This window comes from Emydura macquarii, unplaced genomic scaffold (assembly GCF_026122565.2).
Source record: "Emydura macquarii macquarii isolate MOO-44397 ecotype Brisbane River unplaced genomic scaffold, CSIRO-AGI_Emac_v2 contig_1635, whole genome shotgun sequence".
NCBI classification, from domain to species: domain Eukaryota; kingdom Metazoa; phylum Chordata; order Testudines; family Chelidae; genus Emydura; species Emydura macquarii.
In genome coordinates, this window is record NW_027131772.1 from 15427 (window position 1) to 30900 (window position 15474).

The 15474-nt window shown below is 50.4% G+C and overlaps 1 protein-coding gene across 1 annotated transcript; it reads right to left on the reverse strand.

The window, feature by feature from the left end:
- Nucleotides 1-5513: 5513 nt before the first annotated feature.
- On the reverse strand, nt 5514-11049 carry LOC137157936 (trypsin-like). The gene is made up of 6 exons (XM_067555356.1): nt 11007-11049; nt 10457-10465; nt 8293-8455; nt 7185-7438; nt 6339-6475; nt 5514-5877 (listed from the first exon to the last, which is right to left on the reverse strand). The coding sequence occupies exons 1-6, from the start codon at nt 11047-11049 to the stop codon at nt 5710-5712; spliced, it is 774 nt and encodes a 257-aa protein (XP_067411457.1). The 3' UTR covers nt 5514-5709.
- Between the last annotated feature and the right edge of the window lie 4425 nt (nt 11050-15474).

The following is a 15474-nucleotide window of genomic DNA, read 5'->3' on the forward strand; positions in this document are numbered from 1 at the left end:
AGAGGCTGTGTTGCTGGGCAGCATTTGATACAAGTGACTCTTGAACTGCCGGCAACAGTGGGTGCTTAACTGATGTCTGAACCCTTGGGTGTCCCCTCGGGACAATGGCGGGGACCACTGAAAGATGAGCAATTGTTAGAAAATGTCCATTGGGCTGTCAATCTACCCTGAACTAATCCTCTAGACCCCACTCCCCTCCCAGGGTCAGGGACAGAACCCAGAAGTCCTGGCTCCAAACTCCCCTGCTCTAACCACTAGACATGACTTCCCTCCTAGAACCAACGATAGAACCCAGGAGTCCTGGCTCCCAGCCTCCCATTTTAAACCAATAGACCCCCCCTTTCTGCCCACAACCAGGGACAGAGAACCCAGGAGTCACTTGATGGGAGATCTCAAAATTTTTGCTTTTCCTGCCAATTGGGACTGAAAACAGATGTCCACGTGTCAGCATTTCCTGACGAATGGAGATGCTGAGTCTGACCCGCGTGAGTTATTTCTCTGGATGAAAAATGTTTGTTGGCTTTTTGCAAAACAACAGGCTAGGCATGGATATTGTGCTGGAAATGTTTGCCAATGGCTTGCAGAGGGTGAGTTATCAGGACGTAGTGCCAGGAAGCTTTTCCAGTCACAGGGCGTGGGCATCGTTCCCTCATCTCATCCTGGTTCTCCTGGCTATTTAAAAGACACTTCATGCTTCCTTTCAGCAGGTGTTTGTGAAGGACCCTGTTTTGTCATAGATTTTAATGATCGCAAGGAAACTGTGATCCATCCATCCTACCCTCCTGCGTAGCGCAGACAGGAGAGTGTTCCCCAGGGATTCCTGCCTCCAGACCAGATCTGGCTGTTGAGCTAGAGCATCCTTAACTCCACCTCTTGCTTGTGTGCCCTTAACTCCGCCCCTTCATGGCTTTAAAGCCCATATCTGGTGGGTGAGCTGGAGTGGAGCTTTGTGTGTGCCAGAGAGATGCCTTATCTCAATGCAAAGACTCTGAGGGATGGAGAATCTGCCCTGTCCCTGGGAGTCAGTTCCCCACCCTGAGGAAAATCTGCCCCTTATTTCCAGTCTGGATTTGTCCGGCTTCAGCTCCCAGCCTTCAGCTTTCACTCTGCCTCTGTCTGCTGGGTTAAAGAGCCCTCTGCTCCCCGAAATCTCCTCCCCAGAGAGGTGCTGATAGACTGGGATCAAGTCCTCTCTTCCCCTTTCTGGGAGAAACTCCCTCATGGGCAGACTGTCAAGGAAGCCCGCCCCGCCTGGGGGCCAGGGCTAGAGACTCATAGGCAGTGAGTTTATTCCCCTAGACCAAGGTGCTGTGGCCTTCCTCGGAGTCTGGGCCCGAGGAAGGATCGCGATAGCCCCGGCTGGATTGTACCACCAACCTACACCCTGGAGCCTGGGGATCGTGCCCCCCAGGATTGCCACACGGCCGGGGATGTAAAAGAAGGCTCATCGTGGCGGAAGGCAAGCGAGCGAGAGCTCCCAGCGCCATGCTGTGTCTTAAGGCTTGTTGCTACGGCGTGGCAAGCAAGGGCAGGTGAGGTCTGGAGCTCCAGCTTGACGCTGCAATGTCCTGACTGCTGTTTTTAGCACGCTAACTCGAGTGCGTTTCCCTGGGCTGAGAGACACCAGCTGCAGTGTAGACAGACCCAAAGTGGGAGAATAGACAAGCCAGTAGGGTCAGTCAGTGAGGGCTTTAAGAACAGTTGGACAAACGCCTGTCAGGGATGATCTAGGTTGACGGTTCCCAACCTGCCGTGCTGGATGCCCTTGGGGGGGCACCAAAGATTACAGGGGGTTCATGAGGCTTCAGTAGTATTGAGGTCATTTAGCCCCATGTGCAGGCCGGAGCAGAGGAGCAGCCCCCCCACAACCCTGCACCAGCCGGGCGCCCGGCCAGAGAGGAGCAGCCCTGTGCCGGTGGGGGCCAGGAGGAGTCCCCGCCAACCCGCCATGGCCCGCCTCCATTACCTGCAGTCCATGGGGGATGGGAAGAGGCGGGGTCACATGGGGCGGGCAGTGGCGGCTGCACCAGGGAAGGCTTAGCTTCTTACTCAGGTAAAAGTCATTGATTATTATTATTTATGTAATTTAGTGGTCTTATTATCTTTATATGTGTTTAGAGGGGTTATATGTGTTTATGGCCAGTGAGTGGGTGAGTTGGGTGGGGGGGTGTTTTACCTAGTGTTAACTAATGGGGCTTTCACTCAGAAAGGTTGGGAACCACTGATCTAGGTTTACTTTGTCCTGCCTCAGTACAGGGGGCTGTACTTGATGCCCTCTCAACCTCCCTTCCAGCCCAACTTTTCAAGATTCTACATGGGAAAATTGACCAGAACAGTTCCCCCATGTGGACACGCTTATTCCGGGATAAAAGTGCCTTTTCCAATTTAGCTTAATCTCCTTGGAAACAGAGCTGGGCAAAATACTCCATGTCTGACCTGTCTGTCCTCATCGTCAAAGGAAACCTGCACAATACCTTCAAAAGATGCGCCTCCACTGGAGACCGCCATCCTGTGTCATCCACCTTCACAGCCATTGAGAGAAATTATCTCTTCGTCCACCTGCTCTGCTGTTGAGGACATATGGGAATCCCAAGCCCTTGCCTGACTAAAATAGAGAAGGACCTCGTGGCCAGGATTCCAGCATCCCAACACCCAACACAGCTAACAGAAAAGAAAAACAAGGAAGGAGAAAAAAATGTGCCGCAGCTTAGACATAATCCAGATCCACTCTTTCCACTGGGAACTGTCTAGCCCAACTGTGATAAGATCTGTGGATCCCAGATTGGTTTTATTAGCCACCTGTGGACCCACTAGCCAGAACTCGCGATCATTTCATGGAAGACAATCATGTGTCTATTTTCACTTCCAAATGACTTTTTTTAAAATAAATTTCCTTTTACTTTATTTAATTTATTTATTTTAATTAAAATGTTAAAAAAAATGCTCAACGTCCACCTGAAACATTTAGTGTCAGGTCAAATGTTTTGTTTGACTCAAAATTGTCAGTGAAAAAAAAATCCATTATCTGCTCGATCCTCTTTTTGTCAATATTGATTATATTTTTGATGGGGGAGGGGAGCCAAAATGATCATTTTGTTTGGAAGTAAAAACGATTAATTTCAATAATGTTCAAATATTTTTTTTGACTTCATCCATTTGATTTTTCTAGATCTTTATGTGACATTAAAATATTAACTTTAATAATATTATATTTACAATGCTATCCATATAGTCGATTGAACCATAGACATAAACGGCTGGTAGGGACTTCAAGGGTCATTTAACTGTTTCCACATGGCCATGCAGGATCGATCCATCCATCCACTCATCAATTCCCTCTACCTACTCATCCCTCTGTATTCTGTGCCATCCATAACATCATAGATACGTAGGTATGGAAGGGACCTTGAAAGTTCATCTAGTGAAGTCCATTGTCCCATGCTGAGGCAGCATTCAGTACATTTAGACCATCCCTGACAGATGTACGTCGAACCTGTTCTTAAACACCTCCAATGATGAAGATTTCACCACCCTTCTCAATAATCTATTCCAAACTCTGCTTAGAGTTAGAAAGTTTTTTCTAGGATCTAAGATTATATGTCATATTTTAATGTAATATCAAAGTCATAACTAAATGACTCTTACACAAAGTAAATTGTCATGGATTAAGAGAGCAGCTTCTCTCCTGGATCAGTAACTAGTTAAAAGACAGGAAAAAAAGAGTAGGAACAAACGGTCAATTTTCAGCATGTAGAAAGATAAATCATGGTGTCCCCCAGGGGTCTGTACTGGGACCAGTACTGTTCAACATATTTATAAATGATCCAGAAAAGGGGTAAATAGTGAAGTGGCGAAATTTCCAAATGATACAAAACTACTCAAGATAGTTAAGTCCAAAGCAGACTGGGTGCGAGGGGATGGATCACTTGATGATTCCCTGTTCTTTTCATTCCGTCTGAGACACCTGGCATTGTCCACTGTCAGAAGACAAGATATTGGGCTAGCTGGACCATTGGTCTGACTCAGGACGACCATTCTTAAGACTCAAAATGACAATGTTGACATGAAACGATTTGTTTTTTCTTTTTTGAAATGTTTTATGAAGGCAAAGTTACAATAGAACTTTAGGAGAGTACATCGTCCATTACTTATTCAGGATCATATGAACCTTCAAAGAACCAGGCTAAAGATTCTGGTTTGTTCCCTCTTTGCTGAGCACGCTAGAAAGGAGTGACAAATTTCGAAATACCTGTCCTTTCTTTGGCGCTTCTCTTGTGTACATACCTGGTGTGAAAAGTTTTTAACATCATCACAGAATCCTAGATCCATAGGGTTAGAAGGGACCGCAACTGTCATCTAATCTAACCCCTGCCAAGATGCAAGATTATAGAAATGACACGCTTTTATTATAGAAAGGTAACTTTTCTACATGATCAAAACACCTTTTTTTTGGGGGGGGGGGGGCATTTTCGCAGCATCGGACACTAAGAAATTTCAGCTTTTCATTCCCATTCACAACAGATTCTTCCCCGTGCCCCAAAATGTTTGAGTTTCTCATAGAAATGGAGTTTCATTTTCCAACCAGCTCTGGTTTCTGAGCACAAAATGCATCTTTCTCTTTGTCAGTCTCTCCTCTGTTACAGCTTCTTCCATGAGGTCAGTTTTTGCTTTATTAACTGTTTTTTGAGCTCTAAAGGTCTTTTCCCCAGCTTTTTCCCCCCAAATCCGAGGTCTAGAAGGTGCTTTTTTCAACAAAAGCTCAGAATCTCATCGAGTCACATGACTGCAGGAGCTCAAGACTTTAAGAAACAAACCAGCTCTCATGAGACTTGTCACAAAATCATGGGAGATTTGGATCACTGATTCTCAGCCATGCCAAGTCTTGCAATTTTACCCTGGGTCTACTGTGGGGATGTAAATAGCTACATGTAAATATAAACATCTAGGAACAAAGAATGAGGCTGGGGGACTCTATCCTGGGAAGCAGTGACTGTGAAAAAGATTTGGAGGTTGCAGGGGGTAACAGCTGACCATGAACTCCCAGTGCTTGTCTGCACTCCAGCTCCATCCCTGTAACTGTGTTGCTGCGATGCCGCACAATAAAGCTTGAACTCCACGAGACCGACTTCAGAGCCGTTAAAGCCACTCAGCCACGCGTATCAATCCACGAGACCAGATCAAAGGCCTGTGTGCTATTTATGGTGTTTGAAAACCAGTCTCGCGGTTTTTAAACTGGTCTCCCCGTCGTCAGGCTGATCGCACGCTTTTAAAAGCAGTCTCGTGGTTTTCAAGCTGATCCCGCGATTCTAAATCAAGTCTCACGATTTTATAGTTCAACCTCCTGATTTTTAAACCAATCTTGTGAACGTCTGGCTGCCTCACGGTTTTTAAGCCAATCTCCCCCATTTTAAGCCAATGTCATGATTTGTAAAGCAGCAGCCTTGTAATTTTTACACCGATCTCGTGATTTTTAAAGCAAGCTCACAATCTTCGGGTTGATTCAGTCACACATTTTTAATACAATGTCAGGATTGTGTCAGGCCTGGCTTGTAACTGTTTGCTGCTTTGGGCTGTTCCCTGTCCCAATCCCACCTGGGCCAGCTCCCCTCACCCCATTCAGCACCCCCAAGGGCCGCAGCGAGGTGAGGGGAGGGATGGCTAGGGAGTGTGTGGTGGTTTATTGCAGCAGGCGTGACATGCTGTGAGCTCTCAGTTCAATCCGGTGTACCCCTTCCCTATGGTGCTCCTCACCCACTGGATAACTTTGCAGACACTGGCGTAGACCCCGGGCTGTCCCTCCAAGGCACAGACGGACATTCCCCAGGAGACGACGCCCTGCAGCTTTCCATTGCAGACCAGTGGGCCACCAGAGTCACCCTGTGGAGACAACAGAGAGCCATCATCAAATGCCAGCCACACACACGTGTGCTCACACACACACACACACACACACACACAGATCAGGGGCAACAGGGACACACACACACACACACACACACACACACAGATGGACAGGAAAGGTTTAAAGAGCAGCAATGGATTCAAGTGGTCACACCTGTGCTGGCGGTCAGGCCCAGGAGGTGGCCATACGGTAAGGGAAGCTCGGCAGTTTGGCTAGGTGCAGATGAAGGGCCGATTGGCTGCTCTTCCATGGGGCATGAAGGCTGGCTGGGGCCGGGGGCTGAGTGACACCTGCCCCCCAGCAGCATGCCGAGAAGGATTTAGGGGCAGTGGGGGATGATCAGAGTACAAAGCGAGAGTATTGAGCGGGGTGAGCTCTGACACCCAGGAACTCAGTCACAGCTGCACCTGCCCTGATCTCCAGGAGGCCTCCTTACATGGCATGAGTCTATGCCGCCCTGTGGCACGCCAGCACACAGCATGTTGTCCGTGATTATGCCTCCATAACTTTCCTGGCACGAGGCCTGGTTGATGGTATAAACATTTGCGCACTGCAGGATGGCTGGGAACTTCTCTGGGCAATGACAGAAAAACAAGAGTTCATGAGTAGGGTACAAGGTGCAAGAGACGTGTAAGACCCTCCACTGGTGTAAACTGGCATAGATCCACTAACTCCAATGGAGCCCTGGCCGACTGACCCCAGCTGAGGATCTGGACCCATTGACTGAAATGGAGCTATGGATGACTGACATCAGCTGGGATCTGGCTCCATTTCTTTTCCATGAAAGGAAACTTTTGATGATTCAATGGAGAAGCCAGAAAAATAAAACCCAACCTAATTTCAGGTCAAACTAATGGTTTCATTTAGATCCAGTGTTTTATGTTCTAGTATAATATTTCTTTGTCATATGAAGTGTGTTTTTAACATTTTAAAATTGTTTAAAAACAAAAGGAAGGATAATTTCAAAAGGAAATGTTCTGAACAGAAAAAAAAAATCAAGCCATTGTGACTCATTGTGTTTTCAAAATGCAAAGTTTTGATTTTTTTCAGAACATTATTTCTGAAATGAACAATTTTGTGAAATTGTCACGAATTGGCAGGACATTTGGTGATGTTGAAGCTGCATTTTTCACCAAAAATTGTTTCAGTTGGAAAATTTCCCCCAGGAAAAGCCAAAGACCTTTGACAGCCTGTTAACGAGGTTTCCTTAAAGACCTTCCACTCCCATCCCCAAATTGAGCCGAACCTTAGCCCCTCCCATGTACACCCAGGCACTTCATACTTTGGGGTGAACTAATGGTGCCCCATCCTGACACGCTGCATTGTCTTCCAGGAGCGGGACAACTGGTAGGCAGGCTGATTGTGTTCACGTGGTTGTTGAGTTGAGCGGGCTCATCCAACTCCAGAAGCATGAAATCGTTGTCACGGGGCTTGAGGTTATACTGAGGGTGCACAAAGTAATTGAGGATTCTTCGTCTCTGCTCTGTGGATTCTTTCACCCGTAGATTATAATCCCCCAGACGCACCTGCAGTGAGCTACTTGGAGAGAGGCCACAGGAAAAGATCAATAGATGGCTATTCAACTAGAGTTGGGCCAATCATAGAGTTTTCAGTGTTGACGTAGCCTCCAAGACCTCATCAGCTTGGTTCCACAAGAACTCAGTTCTGATCTCCAATCATCCAATCTTATTTCTTTCTTGGCCTCCACTTAAACTCCATAGAGTTGATCAGACTCACGTGTAAGGGATGGGTACGGGCCATATCCCAAATCCATACAATTATACAAGTATTGGTATCTTGTATGCATGTTTAGCCCTATTCTGATGCATGCGTCCTCCATTTTACATTGTCTCATGCACTTTATGGTTGGTCCGGTTATTTTTCAGGCCCAGTTCATATACATATCATGCATGGGCGCCGGGTATATAGGGTCAGGGAAGGCTTTGCTTCCTTCCTAGCTTCCTTGCTTGCTTCGTAGCTTCCTAGCTTCATAGTTTGCTTCCTAGCTTGCTTGTTTTCTTCTTTGCTTCCTAACTTCCCTGCTTCCTAGGTTCCTAGCTTCCTTGCTTCCTAGCTTCCCTGCTTCCTAACTTCCTAGCTTACTTGCTTTCTTCCTAGCTTCCTGACAGTCAGGCGTGGCCCCGTCCACACTTTGCCCCTTCCTGCTGCATCCTGCTGGCATGGGCCTGGCAACGGCAGATTGGGGTGGAGGTGGCTGCCCGGCCCACTCTGGCTCTCCAGGGCTGTGGCTGCCTGGCCCACCTGAGGCTGGGGCTAAGGGCTGGTGGAGGTGCAGCAGGAGGCTTGGGCATGGATGGGGGACACCAAAGGGACACCAGGGGTTATCCCCATGCAGCACACTCTCTCCCTTCACCCCTGCTTTGACTTACCCGATCCGTTTGCTGCAGTGGGCAGCAGTGAGCACCCACTTCCGGTCTATCAGGCTCCCACCACAGTAGATTCGACCATTCTTTAGGAGAGCCACCTGGTAGGGCCGTGAGCCGATAGAGCAGGGTCCCCCCCCAATGATCCGCGGTTCCTCTCCCTCTGATGCTGCAATGGAGAGAAAGCGTCCGCAGTAAGTGGAGTGACCATCAGCCATGGCCGTACAGAGTAGCCGGTGGCAGGATGACCATGAGCTGTTACTCGCACCCAGCTGTGCAAAAGAACAAGGCGATCCGAGGATGGACCTGACGAGGTATTTCCGGCCATGATCGGGACACAATGTCCCTGGGAAAACTTCCAATTCTGGTCACCCATGTTCCAGAAAGAGAAATTCCAACTGGAACAGTTGTAGAGAAGGGTGCTAGGATGATTAGCGAGACGAAGTGCCAATCTTACAAGGGGAGGCAGAAAGAGCTCGGCTTGTTTAACCTAAAACAAAGGCTGAAAAGGGATCTGATGGCTCTCTGTAAATGCATCGGTGGAAAGAGCTAGAGGCAACGTTGGCACAAGAACAAATGGGGATAAAGTGGCCATGGATAAAACTAGGCTGAGAATGAGAAGATGGTTACTAATTATGGGAGGAGGGGGTTGTGGAACAGGAGTGGGGGGCAAAAATACTCATTAGTTTGAAGATGGAACTCCATATGTTTATTCGACAGAGTTGCCTCCTGTAACAGGCACTGGACATGAGGAGGCCCCTTTCAGTCCTACTATGATCTTTTGATCATCTCTTCTACCAAGGATCAGGTCTGGAGCAGGGAAGGATGCAGATTTTCCGGATTGTAGGAAATCCAATTATTTCAATTTTTTTTCTCACTGTTTCAACATGGAAAAAAATTTTCTCCCCAAAAAATTTCAACTCATTGTCTGTATGAAATTTTAGAGAGTCCGGTAGCACCATAAAGACTATCAAATTTCTGTGGGCATAAGCTTTCGTGGGCTGCAACCCACTTTGTCAGATGCATCACTATGAAATTTTCACAGTATATAGAGCAATAGAAACAACTCATTGTCTGTATGAAATTTTAGTTTGTACTGACTTTGCTAGTGCTTTTTATGTAGCCTGTTGTAAAATTAGGCAAATATCTAGATGCATTGATGTACCCCTTGGAAGACCTCTGTGTACCGCCAGGGGTACATGTACCCTGGTTGAGAACCACTGATCTATTACATACACTCACCATTGAGTTAAATTTGCTCGTTCCTTTTGCAACTTCCCATACCCATGTGTCCTTCATGAATGAACTTTAAAATCCTGGAATTTTTGTTTGTTCTTTTCCCTGAGGATAAATGGAAGCTTAACACACTTCCCTTGGAGGAGAACGTTTTCTGCCACTGAAGGTTTATCTGTTTAGGCATGAAATGCTTTTTCCATCCAGAGTGTAGAGCATGCATCATGGACTCCACTGTCTCTTCCTCTGCGGTAGCATGTAGTCACATATCCCACATGTGAGGTGACACACCAGCTGAGAATGTTGATGTGGAAGTCAACCTTGGATTTGGTTTCTGGAGCATGGCCTTAGTGGGTCACATTTCAGATCTTGGCCAATGCATCATCCCGCAATGATTTGACTTCCTGATGCGTGCTTTGGAAAGATTCCATTCAACGATTTCCAAGAAAGAGGACAGGGAACGATAGGTCATTTTAACAATGTTCAAATCGTTCTCCAACCACTTTTTGAAGCGCTCTCGTGCCTTGGCAGCAGGAACTTGAAATTTTGCAAAGAAATAGCCCTTGAGTCCGGAAGGTGCCCTGCGCTGTTCCCCGAAAATTCATCCAGATTTGGTCAAATTAAAAGCCTCCAGAAATCAGAATTTACACATGCTCAATAGAATAGGGGGTTGGTCAGTGACTAGGGTTTCCTGGCTCTACCACAACACACATAATTAAAGCTGTCAAGCATTTTAGGGTGGAACATTTTTCTATTGGAAAATGTCATTTTGTGAAAGTCAAAAATTTCCATGGGAACGTGTTGATTGTGATGAAAATTCGTTTAAAAAAAAAAAAAAAAACAAGATCAAAGCAAAGCGGTCTCTTGTAGGGGTTGGGCTCCACAATGAAACTCCACCTCCCATGATGCCTCACAGCCCGAGACTCCCTTGATGCACTAGCGTCTCCTCACCAAGTGGTGCATGGCGTTTCATGAGATAGGCAGTCTGACCAGAGCATTGGACATTATCCAGAAAGGCCATTTTGATCTGTCTTACATAAATAATTTTTTGTTCACATGTTTTTCTTTAAAGAATTAATATTATGTTACAAAATTTATATATTTTTATACATGCTTTAAATTTAAAGTCATCGAAATCTCGGTGAAAAAGTTTTTTTTTTCCCCCCAAAAAACATTTCATTTTGTGGGAAATGTCAACATTCTTTCCTTTTGCCCTGATTTGAGATGAACACAGATTGTGAATCATGGCTCCCTGCCTGCTCTACAAATAATAGAGAATAATCAGACACGAGGACTGAATATATTAATTCCCTTTCGCAACCTTAGTGACGGGCACTGTGGAATCAATAATGGGACTGCCAGGAAGGTGACTTTTCATAACCAGCCGCCCACCTTTAGCAACGTCTCGAAGACTTTCCTGTCCTGAAATTGCAGAACCTTCTCACCCAACCCAACTTTGGTTTCTCTCGTGACTTTTTTTTTCCTACCTGCTGCCCCAACCACGAGCATTGCGATGATCAGCAGCTCCATGGTGGTTGTGGTGATGGATACGGTAGGAGTCTTCGCTGTCGTTACTGCACTGAAAGATATTGAAAAGGAATCGCTGGGCATAGATGTCTTGAGGAGGATGGATGGCCTCGCAAATAAGGTGCTGACTTGGGATTTAAGGAAGCCAGGCTCTTTCCCAGACTCCCATAAGCAAGCAGTTTCTCTGTGCCTCAGCTATCCTGACTGTACCATGAGGAGGAGAGCCCTGCCGTACAGGGGGGAGGATAAATGTACTGTAATAGTCTGATGGCAATGGAAGCCCTGTAGGCTGGTGGCACGGTCCAGCCAGCAGTGTTGCGACCCTTCCTTGGGCCCAGGCTCTGAGGAAGGCCGCAGCGACTTTCTCTAGAAGAATAAGCTCCCTGCTTATGAGTCTGTAGCGGTGGCCCCCAGGCAGGGAGGGCTTCTCTGCCAGTCTATAGCCCCCTGGCCCACACGTAGGGCAGGGCTTGTAAGGGGTCTGTAGCTCTCCGGCCTTCCAACAGGCGGGGTGGGCCAGTAGTTTATTGCCCCTGGCCCTCAGACTGGGCGGGGCAGGAAATGGAGTCTTTAGCCTCCGGCTCGCAAGCAGGGCTGGAAAGTGCCAAGGTCCTATGGCCCCCGGCCCTCAAACAGGGTGTGGGGGGGTGGTGAGTAGTCTGGCCCCCCCGGCCCCCCAGGCAAGGTGGGGCAGACGAGTAGTCTGTTGGCCCTGGTCTTCAAGTAGGCGTGGCAGGTATAGTCTACAGCCCCTGGCCCTCAAGCCGGGCAGGGCTGGTCAAGGAGTCAACAGCCCCTGTCCCTCAAGCGGGTGGGGCACATAAGCGGGTTGCAGCCCCCAGCCCTCAAGCTGGGCAGGGCTGGCAATAATCAATAGCCCCCTGGCCCTCAAGTGGGCAGGGCATGTATAGTGGTCTATAGCCCCCGGCCTTAGTCAAGCGGGGCTGGCAAAGCTCAGGGTCCTCTGGCCAGCAGTGTAGAGGACGCCAAGCACTCCCAGAGAGGTTAGGGAAGGAGGGAAGGGGGACGCAGGCTCACCCGACTCCACTGCGTCCCAGCTCAGGGCCCTATCAGTGGCAAAGAATTTTGACACTGAATCAGCGGGGATCCAGCCGCAACATGATGACTGGCTCAGTCTTCCAGGTCACAGGGCCCCAGGGGTTCCTTTGGTCCACGAGGTTCGGTCCACTTCGGTGGGTCCTCCACATCAGGCAGCTCCTGCAGGTCAGGGCCAGCCTCAGGGGGTTTCTCCCACCCAGCGGGCTCAGGTAGCTACTCCCAGCTCCCAGGGCCCGGCAGCCCCCTCCAGTCACACGGGCCCGGCAATCCGGGCAAGCTTTGGAGGCTCCGGTTGGTGGGGCAGTTGCGCCAAACAGCCACAGGGCCTGGGTCAAGCCTAGTCCACAGCCTCTGGGAAGACACATCTGCCTCCAGCAGCAGCTTCCCCCTGACTGAGCTGCTGGGCCGGCCTTTTATACTTGCCTCCCTGGCCCTGGCTCCGCCTCTCTGCTTCCGGGTGGCTTGGCCTGCAGGGCCTGGTTCTGTCCAGCGGGGGGCATTGCGACCCTTCCTCAGGCCCAGCTCCGAGGAAGGCCGCAGCAACATGTTACAGGACCTCCTCGTCAACCTTCTCCTCGCCCTGGCCAAAATGGCCATCTACAAGACCAGGGTGAGGAGGTTGGCAGGGGGGGCGCTCTGCGACTGTGGGGCCTACTTCTGTTCCCTTGTGCACTCTCGCCTCCCGGCAGAGTTCCTCTGGGCAGTGTCCGCTGGCTCCCTTGACATCTTGCAGGGGCAGTGGGCGCTGTCTGGGGTTCTCTGCTCGGTGTCCCTTTCCGGTTCCCTTCATTTAAACCTGTGACACCCCATGCCCCTTCCTGGTTTTCTTCATTAGTTGTCCCCTGTAATTAGTTGTAGCCCGGGCTCAATGACTCCTCCACTTAGGCTGAGGGAGGGGCCTTTAGCAGTGGTCGGGTTTGTACCCGCCCACTTCCCAGGTTTCAAATAGTGCAGGCCCACTCTCCCCCAGGGGCATTTTCCATGAAAAGATCTGATCTGTTGAGGGGGGAACTTCAATCCAGATGAAAAAGATTTCCATGCGCTGCACTGAGCCCAACCCTCTCCTCCTAGCTCCGCTTCTAACGTGTCACCCCAATAACAGATGCAGGCGAATTCCCGTAACCAGTCTACTAACAAAGAAATGAATAGATTTAAGGCACTGATCTGGTCCCAATCACGGTAGCGTCTGAGCATCTCATAATCTTTATCGTATTTAATCTCACAACTCCTTGGGGAGGTAAGGCCCATTGTACAGATGGGGAAACTGAGGCAGAGAGAGACTAAGTGATTGGGTCAAGGCCATACAGGGCGGCAGCGGCAGACCAGAGATTAGAAGTCATGTCTTCCGAGTACCAGCTGAGCAGCTGAACAGCCAAGCCCTCTGTCGATACTGAATGCCCTGTGCCATGCCCCATAATCCCCCAGATAACATAGCAGTGTCCCTATGTCACACCATTGTCACTCCAAAACAGAGAGATGCCCCAAGTCTCCCCATAATCCCCCAACAACAAAGCAATGCCCCCTGGTATCCCAGAATCACCCCAATGACAGAGTGATGCCCCCTGGTACCCCATAATCAGTCCAGTAACAGGACAATGCCCCAAGCCATCACTCTACGTCGCTCCCCAAACCGCAGCCATCTCCTTCCCACCCTGCCGCATGACCCCCCACCCAGTCAGGCTTCCTGACAACCAGGGCTGGACTGTCCCTGCTTCACCTGTAGCTCCTGCTTGTGGCACCTGGGAGCGGAAGAGTCTCAGGCAGTTGTGTCTTGGACAAAGTCAGGGATCCTTCCTCTGGGGTGGGACACTTTATATGCCGGGGAAATGGGCTGTTCCTTGTGAGTCAATAAGTGATTGCCACGTCTGGGGAGCTGCCCCACATGTCGGCAACCAGGTGCCTCCCTCCACCCTCACACTCCTGGCTCCGGTAGGTCAGGTTTTGTGGAGCTGTGGGAGCAAGGCAGCCTTTGTTCCCGCCTCTCTCCTTCGCAGGGGCACCCGGCAGGAATTAGCCTGGGAACGGCGCCTTCTCCATTGCCGAAAGCGACTCCCTGAGCCTTCCGCTCTGTCTGCTGCCACCAGAACAAGGGGGTGCAGAAATCGGCGAGGGGGCCAGAGAAGAGCCATGAAAGCTGGGGGGAGGAAGGGCCTGAGGGCTTGTCCTCACTTGAAACACTACAGCAACAGATTGGCGCATTGGCATATCCAATCCACCTCCCCGAGAGGCAGGAGCTGGGTGGACGGAGAATTCTGCCGTCTGAGGGGTGTGTTAGCCCCGCACTGGAACTGAGCGGGTGTGTTGGGCTGGCAGCTCTGGAGGGAGCAGGGCCCTGAGATGGACACAGCCCCCAGGGCCAGGGGAGAGAGGCCAGCTCAGGTCAGCCTGATTGACAGGGCGGGCCGGCCAATGAGGGAGCCGGAAGAGTGGGGGGAGTCCCGTCCTCCGTGTGAGCTGGAGCTGCCTGGGCCTGGGCCTGCCTGGGCCGAACTAAGGACAGAGCAGCCGGCGGCTGGAGGCCGATGGAGAGGCCCAGGGAGCTGAGCTGAGCTGTGCTGAGCTGGGCCAGGCCGGGCAGGGGCCGGGGCCGGGGCCGGAGCCAGGTGCGGTGAGTGAGCGGCTGGGCAGAATGAGGGGGACCCTGGGCAGAGGGGACTCAGAGGGGGATGGTGGCCCCGACAGGGGGACTGAGGCAGGGCAGAAGGGCCCTGCCCCCTAGCACCGGGGCTGGGTGGCCACTGCCAGAGCCAGTGTCTGACTGTGTGTTCCTGCAGCACGGCCAGGCCTGGGCAGGGGCCTGCGAGGTGTGACACAGACTGTGAACCCCCCTCACACCCCACAGACGCTGTGTGGGGGGCCCCGGGCCGGGGGCAGTGCTGGGTGTTTCCTTTAACCCCCTGCGCTTTTCTTATGATTTATGTGATGTTTGGTTGCTGTTTGTGTAACACGTGGTGTTGCTTTGCGGTGTGCAGTGATCAGCGGGTCAGGGATGCGCCCAGAGCAGAGTTAGGCCCCCCACGGTGGGGACCCCCTAGCCCCTGCCCTAAGGAACCACGGCAGGATTGGGGGTTGAGCCCCAGGAATCCTGGGCCCCGCCTTGTCGGGGTTACGGGGACCCCACCACACAGGACAGCGGAAGGGGAGCCCTTGAGGTCAGGTGGGCCTCTGGGTAGAGAGCGGGAGCAGGGACTCAGATTCTTTTGCTAGCCAGCTGCACCGGGGTCGTGTGAGAGCCAGGAAAGTTCCCCACAATAACATTCCCCCTGCTTACATATCACCTAGTGCTGTCTACACCAGGGGTTAGGTGGGCTTCACTACATCACTCAGGTCTGGATTTTTGGATGGAGCCCGGGCTGAGACCTCTGCCCA